This window comes from Cynocephalus volans, chromosome 1 (assembly GCF_027409185.1).
Source record: "Cynocephalus volans isolate mCynVol1 chromosome 1, mCynVol1.pri, whole genome shotgun sequence".
Taxonomy (NCBI): domain Eukaryota; kingdom Metazoa; phylum Chordata; class Mammalia; order Dermoptera; family Cynocephalidae; genus Cynocephalus; species Cynocephalus volans.
In genome coordinates, this window is record NC_084460.1 from 92634675 (window position 1) to 92658870 (window position 24196).

At 37.8% G+C, this 24196-nt stretch overlaps 1 protein-coding gene across 1 annotated transcript in view; it reads right to left on the reverse strand.

Annotated features, from left to right (window-relative positions):
- Positions 1-24196, reverse strand: part of WDR49 (WD repeat domain 49) — a 123175-nt gene that overhangs the window by 42399 nt on the left and 56580 nt on the right. Inside the window, 2 exon segments of the mRNA XM_063103562.1 lie at positions 11783-11907; positions 11910-12015. Of these exon segments, the coding sequence (XP_062959632.1) occupies positions 11783-11907; positions 11910-12015 (231 nt within the window).

Here is a 24196-nt window from a genome sequence, read left to right on the forward strand (position 1 = left end):
CAGCAACAAGGCAGGAAGGGAGGTTTTCATTAGTGTTCATCCAGTTCTGTTCAAAAGAGAAACTCATCGATTTTTCCCTAAATACAAGCATTGAAAAAGTATACTGTCTTGTAAGGTGGAGATAAATTTCCCTCAAGCCTGTCCTCTTGCCTTTCCTCAGATTTTACCATTAGCATGGGAACTAGCAATTGAATGGTTTGGATTCTCAAATGCCTCAATTCCCAAAACACGGTGTGCAGAAAAGAGGACAGGTGATACACTGTCATAAGAAAATTATACCCCAGCCACCATTTTTGATGAATGATTTGGAGGTAGGTTTCCTGTGATAATGTGAGAATCAGTCCTCAAGAAACAGCACCACTCTGGATAAAGTGAAGAAGGTTCAGTCTTCGAATTTGCAAAACCAACATCCTGTGCTAGATTTTGGCAACCCCACCAAGGATCTCACGAGTCCTGCTAGAGGAAGACAGATGGCCACTGTCTGACATGTCTCTTTAGGTAATCATGTACATGATTAATATGTTTACCCTTGGAGGTTGGATCAAATGATTAAATTCTGGGAGGCAGTTTGTGTATCAAATGTTCTAATATGAATATCCTTTAAACTAGAAATTCATTCCTAAGAATTTATACTAAAGAAATAAAGTCATGAGTGTGAATATACTTATGTACAAAAAAAAAAAATTCATAAGAGCAACATCTCCATCAAGGGAAATGGTTCTGTAAATTATGGTACAATGGGATACTGCACTGACTTTTAAAAATTAGGAAGTAGACCCATGTTTAGGTGCAAGGAAATATATTCCACTATATTATTGGATTAAAAAGTAGGCTACAGAACTATATTTATGAAAAATATCCTATGCACACAGAGATGTTTAGAACATGTTGGTGTTATTTCAGCAATACTCAGTTCCTTATTTGGGCGTTGTCTTAATTTCTTACAATAAGCATGTAATGTTTTACAAAAAGGTTATTTCAGTAATAAAAAGAGTAAATATCATTTAGTCTATCAAAATTTGATGACACCTAAATGTCTAGCTTGACTATAAATGTGTCCAAGATACAAAAAAACCTTAAACATTGTCTGTTTTACAAAAACACAGAAACTTATGTCATTAGGATGAGGACCACAGTGTTAACAGAAATTTTATCTATTCCAGTTTATATAATATCTAGAAATACGTTTTTACAAGTTTCCTAACATGCATGGGCTTTTAAGAAAAGCTTCATTTAAGAACTCAGTACAAAGTTTGAATTCATTAGAACTGCCTCCAGGATATTGAAGTACTTTAACTCTTTCAAAATTGTACATTCCAAGGACTCCCTCATCTAGTTCCAACTTGTTCTGCTGCTAGCTGTGAGGGCAAGCTTAGCCTGGTGAAATAAAGTGTGTGGTTCCCTTAAAAAGGCTTTGTGTAGCTTAATACCCCTTTCTTAGATCAGGATGCGAAGGTACCAAAAGGCATGAACATATAGAAAAGTCACAGAAATGTGCCAAGCTGCTTTTACATAGAGATTATATTAGTCCCCACTGAAGTTCAAATACAATGAAATAATACTGAAGGGAAGGCAACATGCTGAAATGAGAACAACAAAGGTAATGTTTTCATTAAATTCAGACAAAGGGAAAATCTTCAAAAAAGACACCAAACCAGGTAACCAAAGAGCAAGAGCCAGGAGCTAAGAAAGCATGGGTTCCTGATGAACCTGGAATGAGAAATGGCAATAGTTGACCAAATCTAGCAGTTGAGCATCCATTTTGTGCTCAGAACAGTGTTGAGAGCTGTGGGAAAGTACAAAAGTAGAAGACAGGAATCTTTCCCTAATACCAAAAACATAGGGAGAGGGAAAAATAAGAGTCCAGTTAAGTGTTTAGGAAAACAACTCAGAAAGGCGAGAGGTAAGCAGGGCTGGAGATGTTCCTGGAGACTTTAGGGAACTGAGAAGATCAAAGCTGACACTTGTGCCTGGATGTGTACGAGAAGCAACTGCAGTGACTGAAAAAGGAGGAAGTTTCTCACCTCGAGGGACATTGCTGAGGGAGAGCAGAGCTAGGGACAAACTGCAATTCAGGGTTCCCCACTCTCCTTTCTAATTTTTCCTAACATTTGCTATCACATGACACGTGGTTAAATAAAGATTAAGTAATCCCCAAAATAAGGAAAAGAGGTGTCATAAAGCAGCAACATTCACCCTAAGAGGTATGGGGCAGTTGGAGGAGCCTTTCCAGCACTGCAGCGTGGGAGGCAGGAAGGAGACTTCCAGGAAGCCAGCCCTGGCAATGCAATGCCAGACAGGCACTTACCGGTGGCATTACTGTTCCTGCACCCCCGTAGACACACACGTTGTTAAAAGCCTGTAGAGTGAAGCTCAGACAGGTTAAGTAGTCTGCCCAGCGTTTGAATCTTCATATCTCTAAGCCAGGAGCTCTCAAAACTTTTGGTCTTGGAATCCCTTTACACTCTTAAAAATTATTGAATAATCCAAACAGCTTTCATTTATGAGGGATACACACATATACACACAAAAATATATATATACACAAATATATATGTATACATATACATGTATATATATTTTTACCATATTAGAAATTTCAACTGGGAAATTGTTAAAACAGAGTACAAGAGCACACATTCCCTTAGCAATAAGAACAATGATGTCGGTTTTTCAAGATGGCGGCGGCTGCGGCGGCTGGCGCGGAGTAGCTGAGGTGGAAAAGGTGGCCACTGGGCCTCAGGCAGCCGGGAAACTTGTGGACCTTCCTCTGGCCATCTCTTAAGGGAGGACTGCTGCTGCTGGCCGGTCGTGGGGGCTCAACGCCACTTTGCCCCCGGCAGGAGAGGCTGCCTCATTTACAGGCAACAGCTTTGAAGTGTGGAGCAGGAAAAGAACTGATTCTTAGCTGCAAAAGCGAGTCTTGAAACAGGGAACACGGTGCCAGGGCTGCTGTGGATGCAGCCAGGATCCCGGAGGCTGGGGCCGCACTGAAGGCGGCCAGCTGCCCTATTCAGGATTCGAGGTTTCAGGCCGGCATTAAAGAAGATTCCTGGGAGCGCCCGAGCGGCGCCGCGACTGAACAGCCCGAGGCGGCAGCGCCGAGAACACGGAAGGCAACAAACCAGAGACAGAGCGAGCGCCCGACCTGGCACAGCACTGTGAGTGACCCCTGGCACAGCTCTGTTCGGGGGGTGGATGCCCACGCGGCTCCCGCCTGCACCACCAGGCCACTCACTGCCCCGGTGCTGCCTCCATTTTCCCAGGTGTGGGCAGCTCCGCCCTGCTCGGCCATCACTGAGCCCATTTGCTTGGCCTGGCGCGGGGCTTTCCGGACCCTGCGGCCAGCCTCCTCTCCCACTCCCTCCACGGTTCTCTGGCGGGGCTGGGGGTGTGGGGCGTCCCGACCAGTGTTGGGAGGGCTAGCAAGTACGGGTGGGCGGACTGTCACTCCACCACACCCTGGACTCCGGCCCCGGTAAACTTCCTGTTACTGGGAGGCAGATACCATCTCTGCGACCACCAGTTTGGAAAAAAGCCTAACGAATTTCTGGTTGGGAATAGTGTGGTAGGAGAGTTCCCAGGTCCGCTTGAACCTGCCGGAGAGCAGGCTGCAGGCGGGCACTAGACTTGGTTTATACCGGGGGGATACAAAGGTGAACAAGACCCGAGAAAGATCTACACAGTGCTACAAAGGCACCCAGAGAGACCGGTCGTCTGTGCCTAGCAGAAACCTGGTAGACTTCCTGGGCGAGGCGGTGCTGAGCAGGGTCTTGAAGGCCCAGCTGATAGACGAGGGGTGCAGAAGACACACCCCAGCCCAGCACAGTGTGCACAGAGGGGGGAGACGTGCGGCCAGGGAGGCGGAGACTCGACAGAAACCACACACCCGGTGGGGTCGCCACTGCACGTTCTAACAGCCTGGGCCAGAGCACACGGAACGGGGAGAAGTCCTGTACAGAAAGTGAAAGCTCAACAGAGATCACACACCCTGTGGTACGTGATCCACCAGCCCAGCAGAGTACAAGCTGACCAGAAAGGTGGATCCCCGGAGAAGCCCAAGACCCGAGGCAACCACACACACAAGACACTAGAGGCCAACGGAGTAGTCACGGCGGAAGCCATACCAAATTGGCAACCACAGCAACATCCTAGTTAGTCATTCATTAGTCTCAAACCGGTGGACTGTGAAACCCCCTGCCACAATGAATAAACACCAAAAAAAAGACACCAGAAATACAAAAAATCAAGAAAGTACACCACCAAAAGTTAATAAATCTCATACTCTAGATCCTATAGAACAAGAAGCCCTTGAAATAACTGACAAGGAATTTCGAGTGATAATTCTAAGGAAACTGAATGAGATACAAGAAAACTCAGCTAGACATCATGATGAAATGAGGAAAAGTATACAGGATCTGAAAGAGGAAATATACAAGGAAATCAATGTCCTGAAAAAAAATGTAGCAGAACTTGCTGAACTGAAGAAGTTATTCAGCGAAATAAAAAACACAACGGAGAGTTTAACCAGCAGGCTTGTCGAAGTTGAAGAGAGAACCTCTGAACTTGAAGATGGGCTGTTTGAAATAACACAAGCAGACAAAAAGAAAGAAAAAAGAATCAAGGACATGGAAGAAAATCTGAGAGAGATATCAGACAACCTCAAGCGCTCAAATATCCGAGTCATGGGTATTCCAGAAGGGGAGGAAAATGGAGATTCCATTGAAAACATATTCAACAAAATAGTGGCAGAAAACTTCCCAGGTATAGGAAAAATCACAGATCTTCAGATCCAGGAAGCTCAACGATCTCCAAACGTATTCAACCCAAAAAGGCCTTCTCCAAGACATGTCATAGTCAAATTGGCAAAACTCAGAGACAAAGAGAGAATCTTAAAAGCTGCAAGAGAGAAGCGTCAAATCACCTATAAGGGAGCCCCAATCAGGTTAACATCAGACTTTTCATCACAAACCCTAAAAGCTAGAAAGGAATGGGATGATATTTTCAAAATACTAAAAGACAAAGATTGCCAGCCAAGAATACTCTACCCTGCAAGGCTATCCTTCCGAAATGAGGGGCAAATAGTATATTTCTCAGACAAACAAAAACTGCGGGAGTTCACTACCACAAGACCACCCTTACCAGAAATCCTCAAGGGAGTACTGGGTTTGGTTCCTGAAAAATAACTACCACTGCCATAAAAACCTAAGAAAAATCTAAACCCGCTAGTACAATAAAAATGGCATTCATGAAGAGAAAACAAGCTAACAAAAACACTATCTACAACCTAAGGAACCAACAAACAAAGAAACCAAACAGTAAATCAGAAAGCAAGGAACAAAAGACACCTAAGACAACCAAACAACCAATAAAATGCTAAGAATAAATCAACACCTTTCAATAACAACTCTTAATGTTAAAGGCTTAAATTCCCCAATTAAAAGACACAGACTGGCTGACTGGATCAAAAAGCAGGACCCAACTATATGCTGCCTACAAGAGACCCACCTCACCCATAAAGATTCACACAGACTAAGAGTGAAAGGATGGAAAAAGATTTACCATGCAAACAGAAAAGAAAAACGAGCTGGAGTGGCTATTCTTATATCTGACAAAATAGACTTTAAACTAAAAACCATAAAAAGAGACAATGAGGGACACTACTTAATGATAAAAGGACTGATCCATCAAGAAGACATAACAATCATAAATATGTACGCACCCAATGTTGGAGCAGCCAGATTTATAAAACAAACTCTATTAGACCTAAAGAAGGAAATAGACACTAATACCATAATAGCAGGGGACCTGAACACTCCACTGTCAATATTAGACAGATCATCTAGGCAAAGAATCAGTAGAGAAACACAAGATCTAAACAAGACTCTAGACCAATTGGAATTGGCAGATATCTACAGAACATTCCACCCAACAACCTCAGAATATTCATTCTTCTCATCAGCACATGGATCATTCTCCAGGATAGATCACATATTAGGTCACAAATCAAGTCTCAATAAATTCAAAAAAATTGGAATTATCCCATGTATCTTCTCAGACCACAATGGATTAAAACTAGAAATTAATAACAAACGAAACTCTGGAAACTATACAAACACATGGAAATTAAACAGCATTCTACTTAATGACATATGGGTCCAAGAAGAAATCAAGCAGGAAATCAAAAAGTTTATTGAAACTAATGAAAACAATGATACATCATACCAAAACCTGTGGGATACTGCAAAAGCAGTATTGAGGGGAAAATTTATTGCATTAAATGCTCACTTCAGAAGAATGGAAAGATGGCAAGTGAACAACCTAACACTTCACCTTAAAGAACTAGAAAAACAAGAACAATCCAATCCTAAAGTTAGCAGACAGAAAGAAATCATTAAGATCAGAGCAGAACTGAATGAAATTGAAAACCAAAAAACAATTCAAAAGATCAACGAATCAAAAAGTTGGTTTTTTGAAAAGATAAATAAAATTGACAAACCATTAGCATGGCTAACAAAAAAAAGAAGAGAGAAGACTCAAATAACAAAAATTAGAAATGAAAAAGGCGATATTACAACTGATTCATCTGAAATACAAGGAATCATTCGAGACTACTACAAACAACTATACGCCAACAAATTTGAAAATCTGGAGGAAATGGATAAATTTCTGGACACACACAAGCTCCCAAAACTGAACCGTGAAGACGTAGAAAATTTGAACAGACCAATAACAATAAAGGAGATTGAAGCTGTTATCAGAAGGCTCCCAACAAAGAAAAGCCCAGGACCAGATGGATTCACAGCAGAATTTTACCAAACATTCAAAGAAGAATTGACACCGATTCTTTACAAACTATTCCAAAAGATTGAAATGGACGCAAATCTCCCAAACTCATTCTATGAAGCAAACATCATCCTGATACCAAAACCAGGTAAAGATATAACCAAAAAAGAAAACTACAGGCCAATATCCTTGATGAATATAGATGCAAAAATCCTCACTAAAATACTAGCAAACAGAATACAGCAACACATACGAAAAATTATTCATCACGATCAAGTGGGATTCATCCCAGGGATGCAAGGTTGATTCAACATACGCAAATCAATAAATGTGATACACCATATTAATAAACTCAAACACAAGGACCATATGATCATCTCTATAGATGCTGAAAAAGCATTTGATAAAGTTCAGCACTCATTCATGACAAAGACCCTCTATAAGTTAGGTATAGAGGGAAAGTATCTCAACATAATTAAAGCCATATATGCCAAACCCACTGCCAATATCATCCTGAATGGGGAAAAGCTGAAAGCTTTTCCTTTAAGAACAGGAACTAGACAAGGATGCCCACTCTCACCACTCCTATTCAACATAGTGTTGGAAGTACTAGCCAGAGCAATCAGAGAAGAGAAGGAAATAAAGGGCATCCAGATTGGAAAAGATGAAGTCAAACTGTCCCTGTTTGCAGATGACATGATCCTATATATCGAACAGCCTAAAACCTCTACAAAAAAACTGTTGGAATTGATAAATGATTTCAGCACAGTAGCAGGATACAAAATCAACACAGAAAAATCAGTAGCATTTCTTTTCTCCAATAGTGAACATGCAGAAGGAGAAATCAAGAAAGCCTGCCCATTTACAATAGCCACCAAAAAAATAAAATACTTAGGAACTGAGTTAACCAAGGAGGTGAAAAATCTCTATAATGAGAACTACAAACCACTGCTGAGAGAAATTAGAGAGTATACAAGAAGATGGAAAGATATTCCATGCTCTTGGATTGGAAGAATCAACATAGTGAAAATGTCCATACTACCCAAAGTGATATACAAATTCAATGCAATCCCCATCAAAATTCCAAAGACATTCTTCTCAGAAATGGAAAAAACTATTCAGACATTTATATGGAACAATAAAAGACCACGAATAGCCAAAGCAATGCTCAGCAAAAAAAATAAAGCTGGAGGCATAACACTACCTGACTTTAAGCTATACTACAAAGCTATAATAACCAAAACAGTATGGTACTGGCATAAAAACAGACACACTGACCAATGGAATAGAATAGAGAATCCAGAAATCAACCCACACACTTACTGCCATCTGATCTTTGACAAAGGCACCAAGCCTATTCACTGGGGAAGGGACTGCCTCTTCAGCAAGTGGTGCTGGGATAACTGGATATCGATATGCAGGAGAATGAAACTAGATCCATACCTCTCACCGTATACTAAAATCAACTCAAAATGGATTAAGGATTTAAATATACACCCTAAGACAATAAAACTTCTTAAAGAAAACATAGGGGAAACACTTCAGGAAATAGGACTGGGCACAGACTTCATGAATACGACCCCAAAAGCACGGGCAACCAAAGGAAAAATAAACAAATGGGATTATATCAAACTAAAAAGCTTCTGCACAGCAAAAGAAACAATTAAAAGAGTTAAAAGACAACCAACAGAGTGGGAGAAAATATTTGCAAAATATACATCTGACAAAGGATTAATATCCAGAATATATAAGGAACTCAAACAACTGTACAAGAAGAAAACAAGCAACCCAATTAAAAAATGGGCAAAAGAGCTAAGTAGGCATTTCTCTAAGGAAGATATCCAAATGGCCAACAGACATATGAAAAAATGCTCAACATCACTCAGCATCCGGGAAATGCAAATCAAAACCACATTGAGATACCATCTAACCCCAGTTAGGATGGCTAAAATCCAAAAGACTATGAACGATAAATGCTGGCGAGGCTGCGGAGAAAAAGGAACTCTCATACATTGTTGGTGGGACTGCAAAATGGTGCAGCCTCTATGGAAAATGGTATGGAGGTTCCTTAAACAATTGCAAATAGATCTACCATACGACCCAGCCATCCCACTGTTGGGAATATACCCAGAGGAATGGAAATCATCAAGTCGAAGGTATACCTGTTCCCCAATGTTCATCGCAGCACTCTTTACAATGGCCAAGAGTTGGAACCAGCCCAAATGCCCATCATCAGATGAGTGGATACGGAAAATGTGGTACATCTACACAATGGAATACTACTCAGCTATAAAAACGAATGAAATACTGCCATTTGCAACAACATGGATGGACCTTGAGAGAATTATATTAAGTGAAACAAGTCAGGCACAGAAAGAGAAATACCACATGTTCTCACTTATTGGAGGGAGCTAAAAATTAATACATAAATTCACACACACACATACACACACACACACACACACAAACCGGGGGGGGGAGGGAAGAAGATATAACAACCACAATTATTTGAAGTTGATACAACAAGCAAACAGAAAGGACATTGTTGGGGGGGAGGGGGGAGGGAGAAGGGAGGGAGGTTTTGGTGATGGGGAGCAATAATCAGCTACAATGTATATCGACAAAATAAAATTAAAAAAAAAAAAAAAAAAGAACAATGATGTCATCACACATCATGTGGCCTCTAAAAAACTCTACTGTATACTCATGAGAGAATGAGAGTTAAGAACACAATGAATTAATATTACGATGAAAATAGTTTTGACTTCTCAGATTCCCTAAGAAGATCAGAGTTGCCCAGGGGTCCAAGATCACACTGTGGGAATTGTTTTAACCTCAAGTCTGTACTTCATTATTCCAAGGCCAGCCCGTGGTACAATCGGTGGACGACCTTCACAATCTGGCTCTAAGCTTCTTGTACTGCCTCAACTCCAGCAACCTTAGCTAAGTACTCCCTAACTAGCCACGCCAAAATAAACCCTCTCCCTGTAAACACACCGTGATCACAGGTGCTCATGCTGTATCTTCTGCCAGGAACTACTTCCTTCTCCTTCTAGAGATTTCCACTGTAGCTCTGAGGGTTCTGCTGAAATGTCACCTACCCCACCCCCAGGCAGAACTGATCACTTTTCATAGAACACTCTTGCTTTTACCTCTATCTCATTTTAGCACATTCCATTGTTTCCTTGTGGATTAGTACTGTGTCTTTCTCCCCTTCTTTCTTTCCACAATTTTTTAATGAGCCCCTGCTCAGCAATGGTCACTGCAGCTAGCACCCAGACATGCCCTTAAAGAGCTGAGTCTCCCTGAGCTACCGAGGGGAAGAAACTATCGTTTATTAATCTTTAATTCTTCATTCCTGGCATCTGATACTTATTCAAAATTGTTTTATTTGCTTTGCCTAATTGCTCTAAAATGATGTTATCACTGGCTAATGAGACCGAGTGTGATATTATTTTCTTTGTACTTTTCTGCAGTAAATTTTATAATTATAAACGTAATACAATGTTAAAGTGTTTCTCTATAGCTTAGCATCTAATAGGAAACTGATGTGTGTGGCATACACAGAGCTATGTGCTTTACATATATATTGATGCTTTTTAATTATTTAAACTATTAACAGTAACAGGCAGAGGTGTGACTGTTCAACTCAATTGTACAGTGATACTTCCTACATCATATGTCATACGTGCATATTCTATTGGCGCCTGTAACTTGTACATATTTGTGTTACCTAGGCTTTATCTTCCTGTCCCAGATGGAAGATTCCAGATCTTCTTTGTGTCCCATTTCCTGAATTCCTCATGGAATATTGCCTGTCTTATGGCCACGCATAAGCCTAGCTTTTTAACTTTGCAGATCTCAATTAGCAGAATGTTCTCTTGGAAACAAATACATCTCTCAGTGGCCACCAGGGAGCCAAATTAACTGGTTGCCTTCATAAAGTTCAGTAAAACATTTACGGAGGAATGTTTCCCCGCAGATGGAATTAAAAATGGATTGTTTTGTAAAGGATTTTATCTCCTAGAATAACGAGGAAACAGAGTGTTTGAAGTGGTGACATGACACACTACTCATTACTAACAAAAGGCTTTCCACCCCTTGCACAAAATCTGAACTCTTCACAAATGCAGAAGCTTTTACAGAAGAGAAAAGAAAGAATGGGCTGGAGTTATTGTTTAATTGGCTGCAAGCTGCAGACTTGCTTTCTGCTCGGCTCCTGCTGTGCTCTGGTATACCATCAGGCCTGAGGTGATCATTGCAAGACTAACCTCCAACCCTGCTCTGTCCCTCTATGATACCCCCAGGCTGCCCCACTCCCAGCTCTTACAGCTTCCTGGCTTGCCCTCCCTGTCCTCTAAGAAGGGCTGCGGTCTGAGCAGCATCTCTGCTTCAGGGGAGCTGTACTCCTTCATTGAGATGCAGGTAGCAGTCCCATCAGCAAAGGCTGCTAGCGTCATTAACGTAGTGGGGAGACAAACAACACTGGCAATGCATACCAAGTGGCATCACATTTAACTGAATCATTTTATTATGAATACATTCCGGGCTGCCACTGTGAGCCACTGGTGTAAAATATGCTGGCAAAATGTATCTCTGCTCATTATGTTTCAGGCATATTTCAGAACTTTCTACAGGGATACAGGAGGACGGTGTTCATAAAAGGGGATTTTACAACCAAGTTCACTCACATTTGGCTCAAGACCCAAAACTATGGGTAACAAATATAAGTTCAATTACATTACATGTAGTGTTTGTTTCATCTGGAATGTCGTACTTTCTTATAACTCTATCAGTAGTCACTGGCTGCAAATGAAAATCACTCTTCAAATCCACCTAAACTTTACTGTGGAACAATACATAGCTATTAAATCATTTCTTCTTTATGTTTGTTTTTTCTAGATTTACCTCCAGTATTGCCTTAGATTGAATTAAGAAAATGAGCCTCTGGACTTGGGGATTTTTAAGAGAGTGACAGAAAAGGAAGCATCATTACCTGCTTCAGGACCGAATTGTACAGAACACAAGTGACTGCTTTCTTGTGTCTTTTCACACTCTAGCTGGCTTCACTTTTCATCGCCAGCAGTGCCAGCTGGTTATTAAATGAGATAAAAGTCATCTGTGGGCTTCATCAAAGTGGAAGAGGCATCTGAAGTCCTGACTTTTGGGGAGAGAACAAACTATCCTCTGGATGGACAGCTGGTGTCGAATACCCCAGAGTCTCAAAACCTGGAAGAAAAGTGATAAGTCATGTCAATAAGTCAAAGATAACTCTAATTTTTTAGCCAATTTTTTCTATCTCACCTTGACCCCAGGCAGACAGTTGTTTCCTCCACAGTGATATAATTGGTTTACACTTCTGTCATAGTACATATTTTCTATTTCAGTTACCTATTTAAATATCTCCTAAATTGAAAGCTCCTCTAGGGAAGGGATTGTGTTTTATCTCAGTCTCTGGAATAGGGCTTGGCATTTAGTATGTGTTTGTGGTAGGCAGAATAATAGCCCCTTAAAGATGCCCACATCCAAATCTCTCAAGAATATGTTATCTTACATGGCAAAATGGATGTAATTAAATTAAGGACTCTGAGATAGAGAGATTATCCTGGATTATTTGGATGAGTCTAATGTAAGCACAAGGTCTTTAAATGTAGAAGAGGGAAGCAAAAAAAGAGATCAGAGTGATGCAATGTGAGGATTCTTCCTAGGGTTGCTGGCTTTGAAGCTGGAGAAAGGGGGCCATGACCCAAGGAAGCTGGGAAATGGCAAGGAAATGGATTTTCACCCAGAGCTTTCACAGAGGAATACAGCCTTGCCAATCCCTCGAGTCTAGCCCAGAGAGACCCATGTTGAAATTCTAACCCAAACTACAGAACACAAATTAGTGTTATTGCAAGCCACTAAGCTGTGGTCATTTGTTATACTAGCCATAGAAAACTAATACAATTCTCTCCTCTCCTCTCCTCTCCTCTCCTCTCCTCTCCTCTCTCTATATATACATAGTATGTATGAATTTTTGGTGAAATAAAAATGGCATTAAATGAAATCAGGCTCAAATAAACCACAGATATTATATTCTTATTCAAACACAATCAAGACATAAATGACATGCATTTATCAACGCACAGAAGAGGACAAACTGAACCCTTGCTCAAGAGAAGGGTTATTTTAGATTAAATAGATATTTAATAACTCTTTTTCGCATTCTTCCATTCCCTCATGACTCCTTTCATTCCAGTGAGGGTGAGTCACACTAAGTGTCCTGGGAAGAAAAGAAAAAGAGCAGCTTTGCAGGTGCGAGTGTTGGGACTATCAGTAGTGGTGCAGAATTAACATAGGCCAGTGAGGGAGAGTCAAAATGGAGACAGTGGAAAACCTCTCTGAAAGGCCTAGCAGGCAGGCTCCAGGGCCAGACTTCTTGCCTTCTAATCTCGGCTCTGTCCCTCACTAGGAAGGTGACTTCCAGCAAGTTTCTTTTTCTCTCTGAGTGTTTAATGCAGTACCTACCTCATCCAATGTTATGAGAATTCAGTAAGAGCCTCTGTCAAGCACTTAGCATGACAACCAGCCTGTAATATGTTTTCAGTGAATGCTCATTATTATTAAATTTATTTTATTATTCTTTTCATTGTGTAAAATTAGAACCCAAAAGCACAAAAGGTTCTTTCAAATAAAGTAGTCTACCTTATCTAATGTGAGAATTATTTCTAAATTATTTATAAAAGATTGTTTCTGTTAAAATGAGTGCTTATTACCCCATAAGGCAGGCAACCTCATATTTCTTAACCTATTTTAAATCATTTACTCCTTCGGGGAAAAAATTCTGTTGAAATGATGGTTCTGTCCCTCCTCGCCAAATGCATATACCCATATATGCATACAATTTTGCATATAATTTCTTTGGGTACATGGATACGCACACCTCATGTGCATATCACCAAGTCTTGGGACTCTAGAGGATAAGAACTCCTACAATAATTACTAAATATGTTCAGCCAAAGACATCCTCTTCTACCTTTTGACTGTAACCTACCCTCTTTTCTCACATCTGCATAACCCTCCTCTTATACCGCTTCTCCAGGGTGAATGATCCCAGTTCCTTCAACCAACTTAATATCAGTTTGCAGATCCCACTCTACCCACCAAGGCAGTCTCTTGATTCTCTCTCATTTTGTCTTTGTTTCTACTTTCTCTCCAGAGGAGGACAATCATCCAGACTTTGTTTACTTTTAAAAACTTTAGTAGGGTGTGTCCATCATGTAAATCAAATAGCACCACAGGGCTTTCACCCCAACCCATCTCTCTCTATTCCAAGTCCCTCTGCTTGGAGACAGCCTTCCTTCACCCTTTAACTCTTCCTGGGCTATGGTTTTCTCCATAACACTAATATTTTGTGTGTTTATGTGCACAAACATACGTGTGCATTGTATATATTGATCATGTATGTGTGTGAACGCACACATACACGTGTATTGTAAATTTCAATCATATATGTATATGTGTATATATATATTAACGTGTATATTAATTTATAAATATATGTATATTTCTCCATTGAAAAAGAAGAGGAATTACTTATACTCCTTTTTCCCTTTCTTGTTCTATTCGTCGCAAGCTAAATGTTTTGCTTTTTTAGTACTACAGGTCATTATTATTTTAAATAATATACTTACACATTAATTATTGCATTACTAATTTGTCACTATCTCTGAGCACCTTAGGGCCCTCAAGGATCTGTTTTAAGCAAGGTGCCCAGAGCCACTATTTCAGCATGTTCTATCACAGGTACTATCATTTCTTTAAAGCAGCCTGTTTTTTCATTAGCTGACTAAGCCATTCCATCATGGTTTTCACTTATCTTGAGCCTGAATGAGCAAAACTCTAAATCACATTCCTGTGAACAAATAGTCAAGTCGAATGCTATCCTGCCTTCAAAAATCTGATTCTTTAAGCTAGGACTAGAATTTTTTTCTAGTTTTGATCCAGTTTCAATGTGACAATGTTCTTTTGAATCCTAATTCAATTATATTAACAATTCCTCCCTGATTTGTCTACACATTTCATAGGACATAGTGAATGTCCAATAAACATTTTTTTAATTTGTTAAATATTTTGCCTCACCTAATAACTATGTATTCATCCAGTTCATTGATGAAAAGATTAGCTAGAACAGATCCAAGAATATAGCCCTCCCACAAAAAAATCTGCCTCGCTTCTACACAGCTATTCACCCAATTGCAGATGTCGTACAAACCAGAATGAAATTTTATGGGGCTTTTTAAAATATCTTGCAGAAATAATTATGCTTGATGTATAGGGTAACCTCTCCCTCTGTCTACCAACCCCTATCACCTGTAACAAAGCCTGAACTGACCTAGCCGATCCTACCAGAAAAACAGCATTACCAATCCCTCTAACCCTAAGACCATATATGTTTATAAAGAAAAGTGGGTTTTCATGGCAAGAATTTTTAATTAAAGAACTAATTCTGGTTCTTAATCATTACAAAAAAGAATTTATTTAAAACTTTCTGGCAGCTGTCCAGGAAATGTTTATCCTCAAAAACATAAATTCTGTAAGAACTAAGACAAATATATTTTAGTGTGTTCTAAGTATAAATAGAATTGATAAGCTGTTAGAATGTTACAGCATTAGATTAGAAACAACTAGATCATTCTCAAACACTCATATGACTAATGATAGTCTTGTCCTCATTATTCAAAATCTTGTCTTGTTTGGTATAAACTCCCTTCTAAAAAATAGAAACTAAATTCATGTCAGAATAATAATCTGGGTTATAGTTGAATATAGATTAACAATAACTCAACAATATTAATGGACTATAATTTCCCCAGAATCATTTTCCATTGTGTTGTTTAAGTAATTTATTTTGGCTTTATATTTCATTGACATTAGTCACATAAATTAAATGAAAAATTAAAACTAAAACTAAATGAGCCCAAATCTCTCTAGTCTACAATAGATTACTTCTTGCTATTAGCAATTAAAACTAGAAATATTTTTATCAGAATGTGTACATTTATTACTTTTTATTAAAATCAATTTTTATTGTTCTTCTTCCTCTGGGGAACCCTAAACTCTCTTAATTAATAATCCCACTAAGTCCACCTTCAATTCTGTAATTTTTTTCCTCTGCTGTGAATCAAGCAATAACATCGATATACTGCCATCAATGCATAAAACACTGTTCTAGCATGCTCCTAGAAATTATGTGATGATATGTGACCTCCCACACATTTTAAAATTTTTTCTATACTACCACATTCTATACCAGTGGTTCTTAAACTTGACATTAGAAACACCTATGGTGTTTTAGAAGTCATCTATACTTGTGATATAGGAAGTATATATCAGGTTTTGGGACATGCATCTGGGTTTCCAGCTACTCCCTAAGGTTCTCAGGCCCCTTCCTCTGGGCTCTCTTGGGGAGTAAAGTTACTGTTGCCAGTTAGACTTATTTTCAGCACCAACACAGGAAAAATGAGAATACTGGGGGCCAACTTATGTAAATCCAGTGCTGGGCATGCTCAATACAGAGCACAGAATATTCTTGAATATGCCTAGTGCATCTGATAGGTTCTGACCAATGAACATGCTCCAGGAAGAGACTGACTGAACATGTGCAAGACTAATTATTATATAACTAGGAACCACCCCCCTAACTGAATATTCATTAGATAGAGAAACTGTAAAAGCCAAATCCCAGCCAAAGGTGGGGTTGTTGCTCACTTTCCTGGAGGCAACCTGAACTTGGTTGGCTGAGGTGTGTATGCTTTACTTTGTATCAGATTTTCTTTCAGCAAGCAGCTGTTCATTCTCTTGAGCCAGCCTGTACTTTGTACTGAACTTTATGTATTTCTTGCTTTTGTGTTAGACTTGATGTCTGTACTGAGCCTACTTTTGTGTTGAAGTTGGTGTGGGACTTGCTCAGTCTCTGGAGCTATGCCACAGTGTGAAATCTGTATTTCTTATCTGTTATATTAAACTTGTTCTCACTTTCTGCTGTGACTCTGCCTTTGAATTCTCTCCTGTCATGGAGCCAAGAATCTGGTAAGAGGACTGGGTGGGTCGAGGCCAACTATTGGGCTCCCCCACCCTGGACCCTACCTCCAACATCACTTGGGCCCTTTTTCCAGGCCAATTAAATCAAAATTTCTAAGGATAAGGCTCAGACATTAGTATTTTTAAAAATGTTTTCCAGGTATTTCCTTTATATTATACTTTAACTGCTCTAATTGGTTTTAAGGTCAATGCTAATCTTCTAGAATGAAAATTTATTCTTTCAGCTTAGTTAGTATCATATAGCTGGGCATTAAACCAGATAACTATACTCCCCTTTTTTCCTAATCAGTCTATATCCTTCTAATCATAAAAAAAACTCAAAGCAATTCAGTTTTACTAATTGAGTTCTTTGGCAAAATGTCACTTAAATATCTAGCTATTATTTGAGAATCCTGGATTTTCCCTTTCTTTTATAGTCAAGTAGACTTCTGGAATAGAATTAGGCCACAGTTTAAAAGGAGTATATTTAATATCAATTTTCATTCCAGGTATCCTAAACATGTTTTCTTTAGTGGAAAAAATCAATAAATTGGCAAAGTCTTAAGCTTAAAAATTGTAATTGAATGACTGGTATTGTTTAGTTTATATTTCCCACAAATTTTCATCAAAACTGCTGTATCTATTTATATCGTGATACCTGAGAACTGGTAATGTCTCTCCAAACTTAGACTTACTAAGTCAAGTCCTTGAAGGGGCATATTTGTGGCACTCTATTTTATCTCCATTTTTATTTTAGCACGAATAAGTACCTAAGCTTATGATTAAGGCAAAATTTAGCTTTTCACATAATGATCATGACATATTTTTCTGCATAATCTGTATCTTGTTTCAACTGTTGACCTTTTAATAATGCAGAATTATAAGCAAATATTGTATAATTTACATACACTAGAACTAGAAACTAGTGGATTGAGACTCCAGACATGGGGATTCTAGTTTTAATATTACTCAGGTTTGTCAGCTTAGATTTCCAGTCTAGCTTTGCTGAAGAATCCCCTGCTCCCTGCCAATGGACAGGATCAATATTATTCACATAGGAATAATAAAAACATTTTAAATAAATAAATGAATCTTTTCTTTTGTGCTACAAATATTAAATTTATAAATAGGTGACCTCATGGACAGATAGGTGCATGAATAGATGTATGGGTGGGTAAAGAATCTGTTTTCAGTTCACTTTTAAAAACCAAATCAGCATTATTTACATACTGATAACTTGTAGCAATTTAATTCAAAGTATTTAGAAAACAAAAAGATTCATAATTTCCTAAAGATGATGTAAAAGTGAGGGGGAAGTAGAAAACAGACTCAAATGACTGTTGAAAGGAGACTAGCTTTGTTTCATCAAAAATTTACTACTTACATTTGCCGTCCTGTAGGAGATCAACATAAAAATGGGGAAGAAGATATAACAACTACAATTATTTGAAGTTGATAGACAAGCAAACAGAAAGGACATTGTTGGGGGGGAGGGGGGAGGGAGAAGGGAGGGAGGTTTTGGTGATGGGGAGCAATAATCAGCCACAATGTATATCGACAAAATAAAATTTAAAAAAAAAAAAAAGAGAGAGAAAGAAAGAGGAAGAGAGAGAGTATTCTCAGGGATTTTGAGGACAGTGGTGCAGCAGTCCAGCTCTCCAAAAGTAATGCACAACAATGGATAGCCCACTTGCAGATGATAGGATAACAGGAACTGAGGGCATTGGCTCTCCTGAATACACTTTTCTGCATTATCAAGTCTTTGTATTTAGAATTTAAGCCTGTCAATAATCCACAAAAGCATAATCAGTAGATGCTTAAAGGCAATTTTGTTTAACATGACATATGCCGGCAGAAGAATTCTACTGAACACCTCAACTAATGTTTTTATCTTAAAGTCATATCATAGTTCTTCCTTTGAGAAATATTTTTACCATTTTTTCCCCAGAGCTGACATCAAACTTAAAATACCAGTCTGAAATCAAAATCTTTTCCTCTGCTATTTATCTTTTAATTGCTACCATAACTATTATCTTCTTTTTTTTTTTTTTTTTTTTTTTTAGTTCTTTTCAACTGAAATGGGAGAAGACATACAGCTCTAAGACCTGGACTTCTATTATGAATCTGTTTATGTATTCTATCATTGACCATGAAAGAGTCAAAACATTTTCTAATGCTATGAATTGTTCTACAGAAACCTCTTTGATTTTTCCAGGTCAAATTTGGCAATAAATTTAACTACTATCAATATTTTATTTCACATACCTTTTTTTCAGAGCAAAAGTTCATTTGGAGAATTTTAAAACTTCAATTAAATTGATTCTTTGTCATTATCATTACTCACATACCATCAAAACTCCTAACAGATTTTTCCCAGTTTTAAAAAGATGTTCTAACTTTACATTTCAAAGATCATATTCCTCTTAATTTACAAAGTAAACACTGTTAAATTTCTTTTTTTTTTTCCCAACAACTTTGAAAAAAAGTCAAAAACAGCTAGAACCTGGGAACTCTGATTCCATTATCATTGAAATCTAGGTTTTTGTAGAGGGCCTCATGGTTCAAAGAAACACAACTCTAAATAAAACATAATTTCTGCTGCCTTGCTGGGCCTTCAGGGAGTGGAGACAATCTCCATGAGTCCAAAAGAAAAAAGAAAACTTAAAATGGGGACAATGAACAGCAGGCATAAGTGAAGTGACTGCATAGGGAAGGCTAAGCCTTAGTTAGTCTGGTAGCCAGGTGTAGGCACTGAAGCAAGCCAATGAACTGGACAACCGAGAAGGACAAGGCAGTCACCTCAAGACAGTAGTTTTCCACATTTCCACCCTGCAGAAGCAAACACCAATCTTCTCTGGATGAAAGAATCTTCAATTTAGTTCTTCAGAATGCCTATAGATTAGCAGCAGCAGAAAATGAAGTAACAATAAAAGATAACAAAGCATAAAAAGAAACAAATCATATGAGAAAGAATCATCAGAATAGCAAATATTAGATTTAAATCACCAAGGACTTCAGATATTGGAACTATGAGACAAGAATATAAAATAATTAAGAACGAAATCAAAGAGATAAAATTCAGAATCCCCCAAATTAACAAGCAACAAGAGACTATCCAAAATAACCAGATAGTTCAAAACATCTTTTAGAAAAACAGTTAAAATTAAATACTCAATATATGCGTAATATAGAAAGTGGTCATAACCCCTTAGAAACACCCTCATTAAAGTCAAGAATATGGTAAGGACACCTCCTAAAATATCAAGGAAACACCTAAACAAAGAATGGCTAGGAAATTAATGCATACACTTGTTCTGAAAGATAACAAAAAGAACGAATAAATGAAGAAATACAAAGTGTGCTTTCTCAATATGTTAAAGATGTAAAACATCATCAATTTTAATAAAATTCCAATCCAATTACTAATAGACTTTTTCATGCAATGTGAGTAGTGAATCTAAAATTTACTTGGAGGGATAAAATGCCAGAGGAAAGTTAAAACTGAAATCAAACAAACGATAAGTAGGAATTGCCCTACCAGGTATCAAAATATACAATAAACCTATGGTGGTTAAACTATAGTATATTAGTGTAGGAAAAGACAAGTAGATTAAAGCAAAGAATAACATATATAGAAACAATTTCATAGATGTAAAGTAATTCAGATGATAACAATGGCATTTCAAACTTATAGGACAGAAAAATTATTCAAAAAATAATCTTGGATATCATTTTGGAGAAAAAAATTAACAAAAAACTAAATTGCAAAGTGCAGTGCAATAAAAAGAAAAAAATAGAAAAAGTATTAGCAGAAAATAAAGGAGGATTTTTTTTTATAAACAGAAGGGGTGGAAGACATTTCTAAGCTAGACACACAATCCAGAGCCATAAAGCAAACCATTTCTTAGCTCACCTTCATAAAGATTAAAAACTTGAATAAGAAAAATAATGTAAACAAAGCTTAAAAATGTATGCTTGAAAGAGATAAATATTTGTAACATATAATAAACAAAAGATAATAGTTTTTTCAAGCTATTGGAAATGAATAAAAAAGGCCAGTCGAGTTTTTAAAAAATTAAAATAAAGAGCATGATCAGATAATACAAAAAAGTCAGGAAATATGAATGGCCAATAAATATTTGATAAAATCAACCTCATTTTTTTTCCATCAAATTTACAAAAAATGAACACATTGATGGTTTCCACTGTTGACAAAAGTATGGAGAAAAAGGCACTTTTATACACCTCTGATGAATATGCCAATTGGTACAAAATATCTGCATTGAAATAGGCAACATTCGTTGTTAATCCAGTAGCATTACTGCTAGGAATTTATCACAAGGAAATTTACCTATGAGGTCTTAATGATGCGTGCACAAGTGTGTTATGGTTAATAAAGGAAAAAAATTAGATACAATATCTATTTTAATCAATAGGTGATTGAATAATTAAATTATGGCCATCCATACCATGAATTACTATGTAGCAAAAAGAAAAAAGGATTAAAAAATCAAGTTCATGTTTGCTTACGTAGAAAGATCTCCAAGATATATTGTTTAGGGAAAAGGAAGTTTCAGAGAAATATGCTTCTTGTGATACCATTTACATAAAAACTAAAAATAAGTACTACCCTGTATTTGTACACACACATGGAAAAATATATATATAACAACATATTGTAAAATACCATATAGTATAATAATACCATATATTATAATAATACAATATAATACATAATATATTAAGTATATAACAAAACAATGAGAAGAGACACATCAAGTGTTAATAATAATAGTTATTTCTTGGGAGAGGAATTAATTTGAAGGGGAAATGAGCAAAAGGAATATTCACTTTTTGCACTACATTCTTCTTTATCATTTGTAATTTTTATGTAATTATTTGTGCAACTTAAACAAAATGAAAATACTTTTGCTTCCAACGGTAGATGGAAGTTGGGGTGGGAGGTCGATATGGAGAAAAGACAAACAGGTAAGATGCAGTTACCAACACAAAAGTCTTACTTTTTAGTTTCCTTACCAACCATAGTTCTGCAATATAGAAACCAGGCTCTGGGAAAAATTGGAACCTCAAATGAACATTAAATTGCAAACTGATCTGATTCTAGTGGCTAAATCGGGTCAGCAGCCTAGGAAAGAATAGTCAGGAACAATGGACAAGCTGAAGTAGGCTCACTGGTTGGAATGCCAATCCCCAGCAGAGAGATATCCCCCAGGCTTTGAAAATCCTTTTATTCCCCATGGTAATTCCTTCTCCCAAAGACCAGATTACTGGATGCCAGCAGGGCCTTGCCACCGGTGACTGTCATCTTAAGTGAAACAGTTTCAGAGTCCAATATAGAATGTAATTGGACTGTTAGTATGATATCAAACTCTATAGGGATAAACATACTGTTTAACATTACTGGCAAACGGCAATAGAGCAGTCATTCAAAAAAGAACTGAAGTCTCAGATAATTTTGGGAGGGAATTATTTAAATCTAAATTGCTTTGGTCTACAAATCCTTTAATTTAGTAACTCATTAACCAAAACATCTTTCAATCAAAGGTTCCTTGGGAAAAAAAATGCCTTTTCATTTTTCCTGTTCCCTAATTTAGCCCCAGTCTTATAAAATATCCAAAAAATTTTTATAGCAGTAAAGCAGAGGCTTAACCTGGTAACAGAAAGCCTGTTGTTTGTTGTAAAAACATAAAGACTTAGATTACCATGCATTTATCAAAGTGAAATGAATTTTGATTAACATGAAAGACAGCATGACAAGCTTTATTATACTGTAATGGTTTAGAAGTAAAACAAAAATAGAAGCACAAAACTGCTTTTGGAAGAGGCCAGGCAGTCTTGACATTGATGATAGCTGTCCACAATCAATTCTGAGTGTACAGGACATTTTTTCACTTGCTTTTAAAGTTTTAAAACATTTCAGGGAACTCTATAATGAGAAAATATTTGGTATTTGTTTCATATTTATGTTTGATAGAGATTCGTTCACCTAACTAACTACATGACATAATTCAGGAAAGACATAGTCCCTAACCTCATGAATCCTATCATTTAGTTGATACTTATAGTATTTCAAATATTATATTCAACAAGTGTTTAATACAGTAATATTTGCTAGGTCCTGGGAAACAAAAAAATGAATTCAACAAATAATATTTTGCTTCAAGCTATCAAAATCTAGTGAAAGATACAAAGTACATATACAACGTTCTAGTATACAAGTCAGATTGTGTTAAATTCGATAATGGAAGTGCTAAAAGATCTCAAAAAATAGCACAACTAAATCTAACTAGGACATCATAAAAGGTTTCACACTGAGTTTCTTTGGTACCTTCACAGTAATGTGTCTTCACTTCAAGCTGTCAACAAATAAACATTGAATAAACACTACAAAGTGCCAAGCTCTATGATAGATACCAAGAATACAAGCTGAAACGATACTAACCCTTCTTAAGTAAGCAAACTAACAATTTCAGTATGACGTGACATACGCTCTAATGAGATACACACAGGTGCAACCAGAATGCACAGAAACACCTAGGTCTGCATGAGAGACTCCAAAAAGTCTGCGACCTGGAGGATGAATAGGCATCTTCCAATTAATGGAAAGAAAGAATTGAAAGCAGAGGAAGAGCATGTGGCAAACCCATGAAACTGCATGGTAAGAAAAGCCAATAGTTTGACATGGCTGGAGCAGTAAATGAAAAAAAAAAAAAGAGAGAGAGAGAAAAGCAGGAAGGGAAGTAAGGCTGATAGGGGAGAGGGCTTTGTACAAAAGTTTAAGAATTTTAGAGTTGATATTGAGATGAACAGCAGAAATGAGGGATTGAACAATTTTCCGGCAAACTACTTGACTGGCAGAATGGAGGGCAAATTGGAGTCAGAACAATCCAAAAGCAGAGAGACTGGTCAGGAGACCTTTGCAGTATTTGGGGGGAAAGCTGAGATTAAGAGATGATGTGAAGGTTAATTCTAGGTGTCAAATTGGTTAGATGAAGGAATGGTAAGAAACCTGGTAAAGCTATCGTTTTAGGTGTGCCCATGAGGGTCTTTCCAGCAGAGATTAGTATGAGAGTCTGAGTGGCCTGGGTGGAAAAGACCCACCCTCAGTGTGGGTGGGAACCATCCCATCCACTGGGGGTCCAAAGAGAACAAAAGACAGAGGAAAGAGGTGAAGCTCTCTCTCAATCCGCTGGAGCTGGGATACACTCTTCTCTCCTGTCCATGGACATCAGAGCACAAGACTCTTCAGCTTTTGGGTTCCAGAACTTACACCAAGGATACCATCAGCTCTCCTAGTTTTGAGGCCTTTGGACTTGGACTGAGCCAC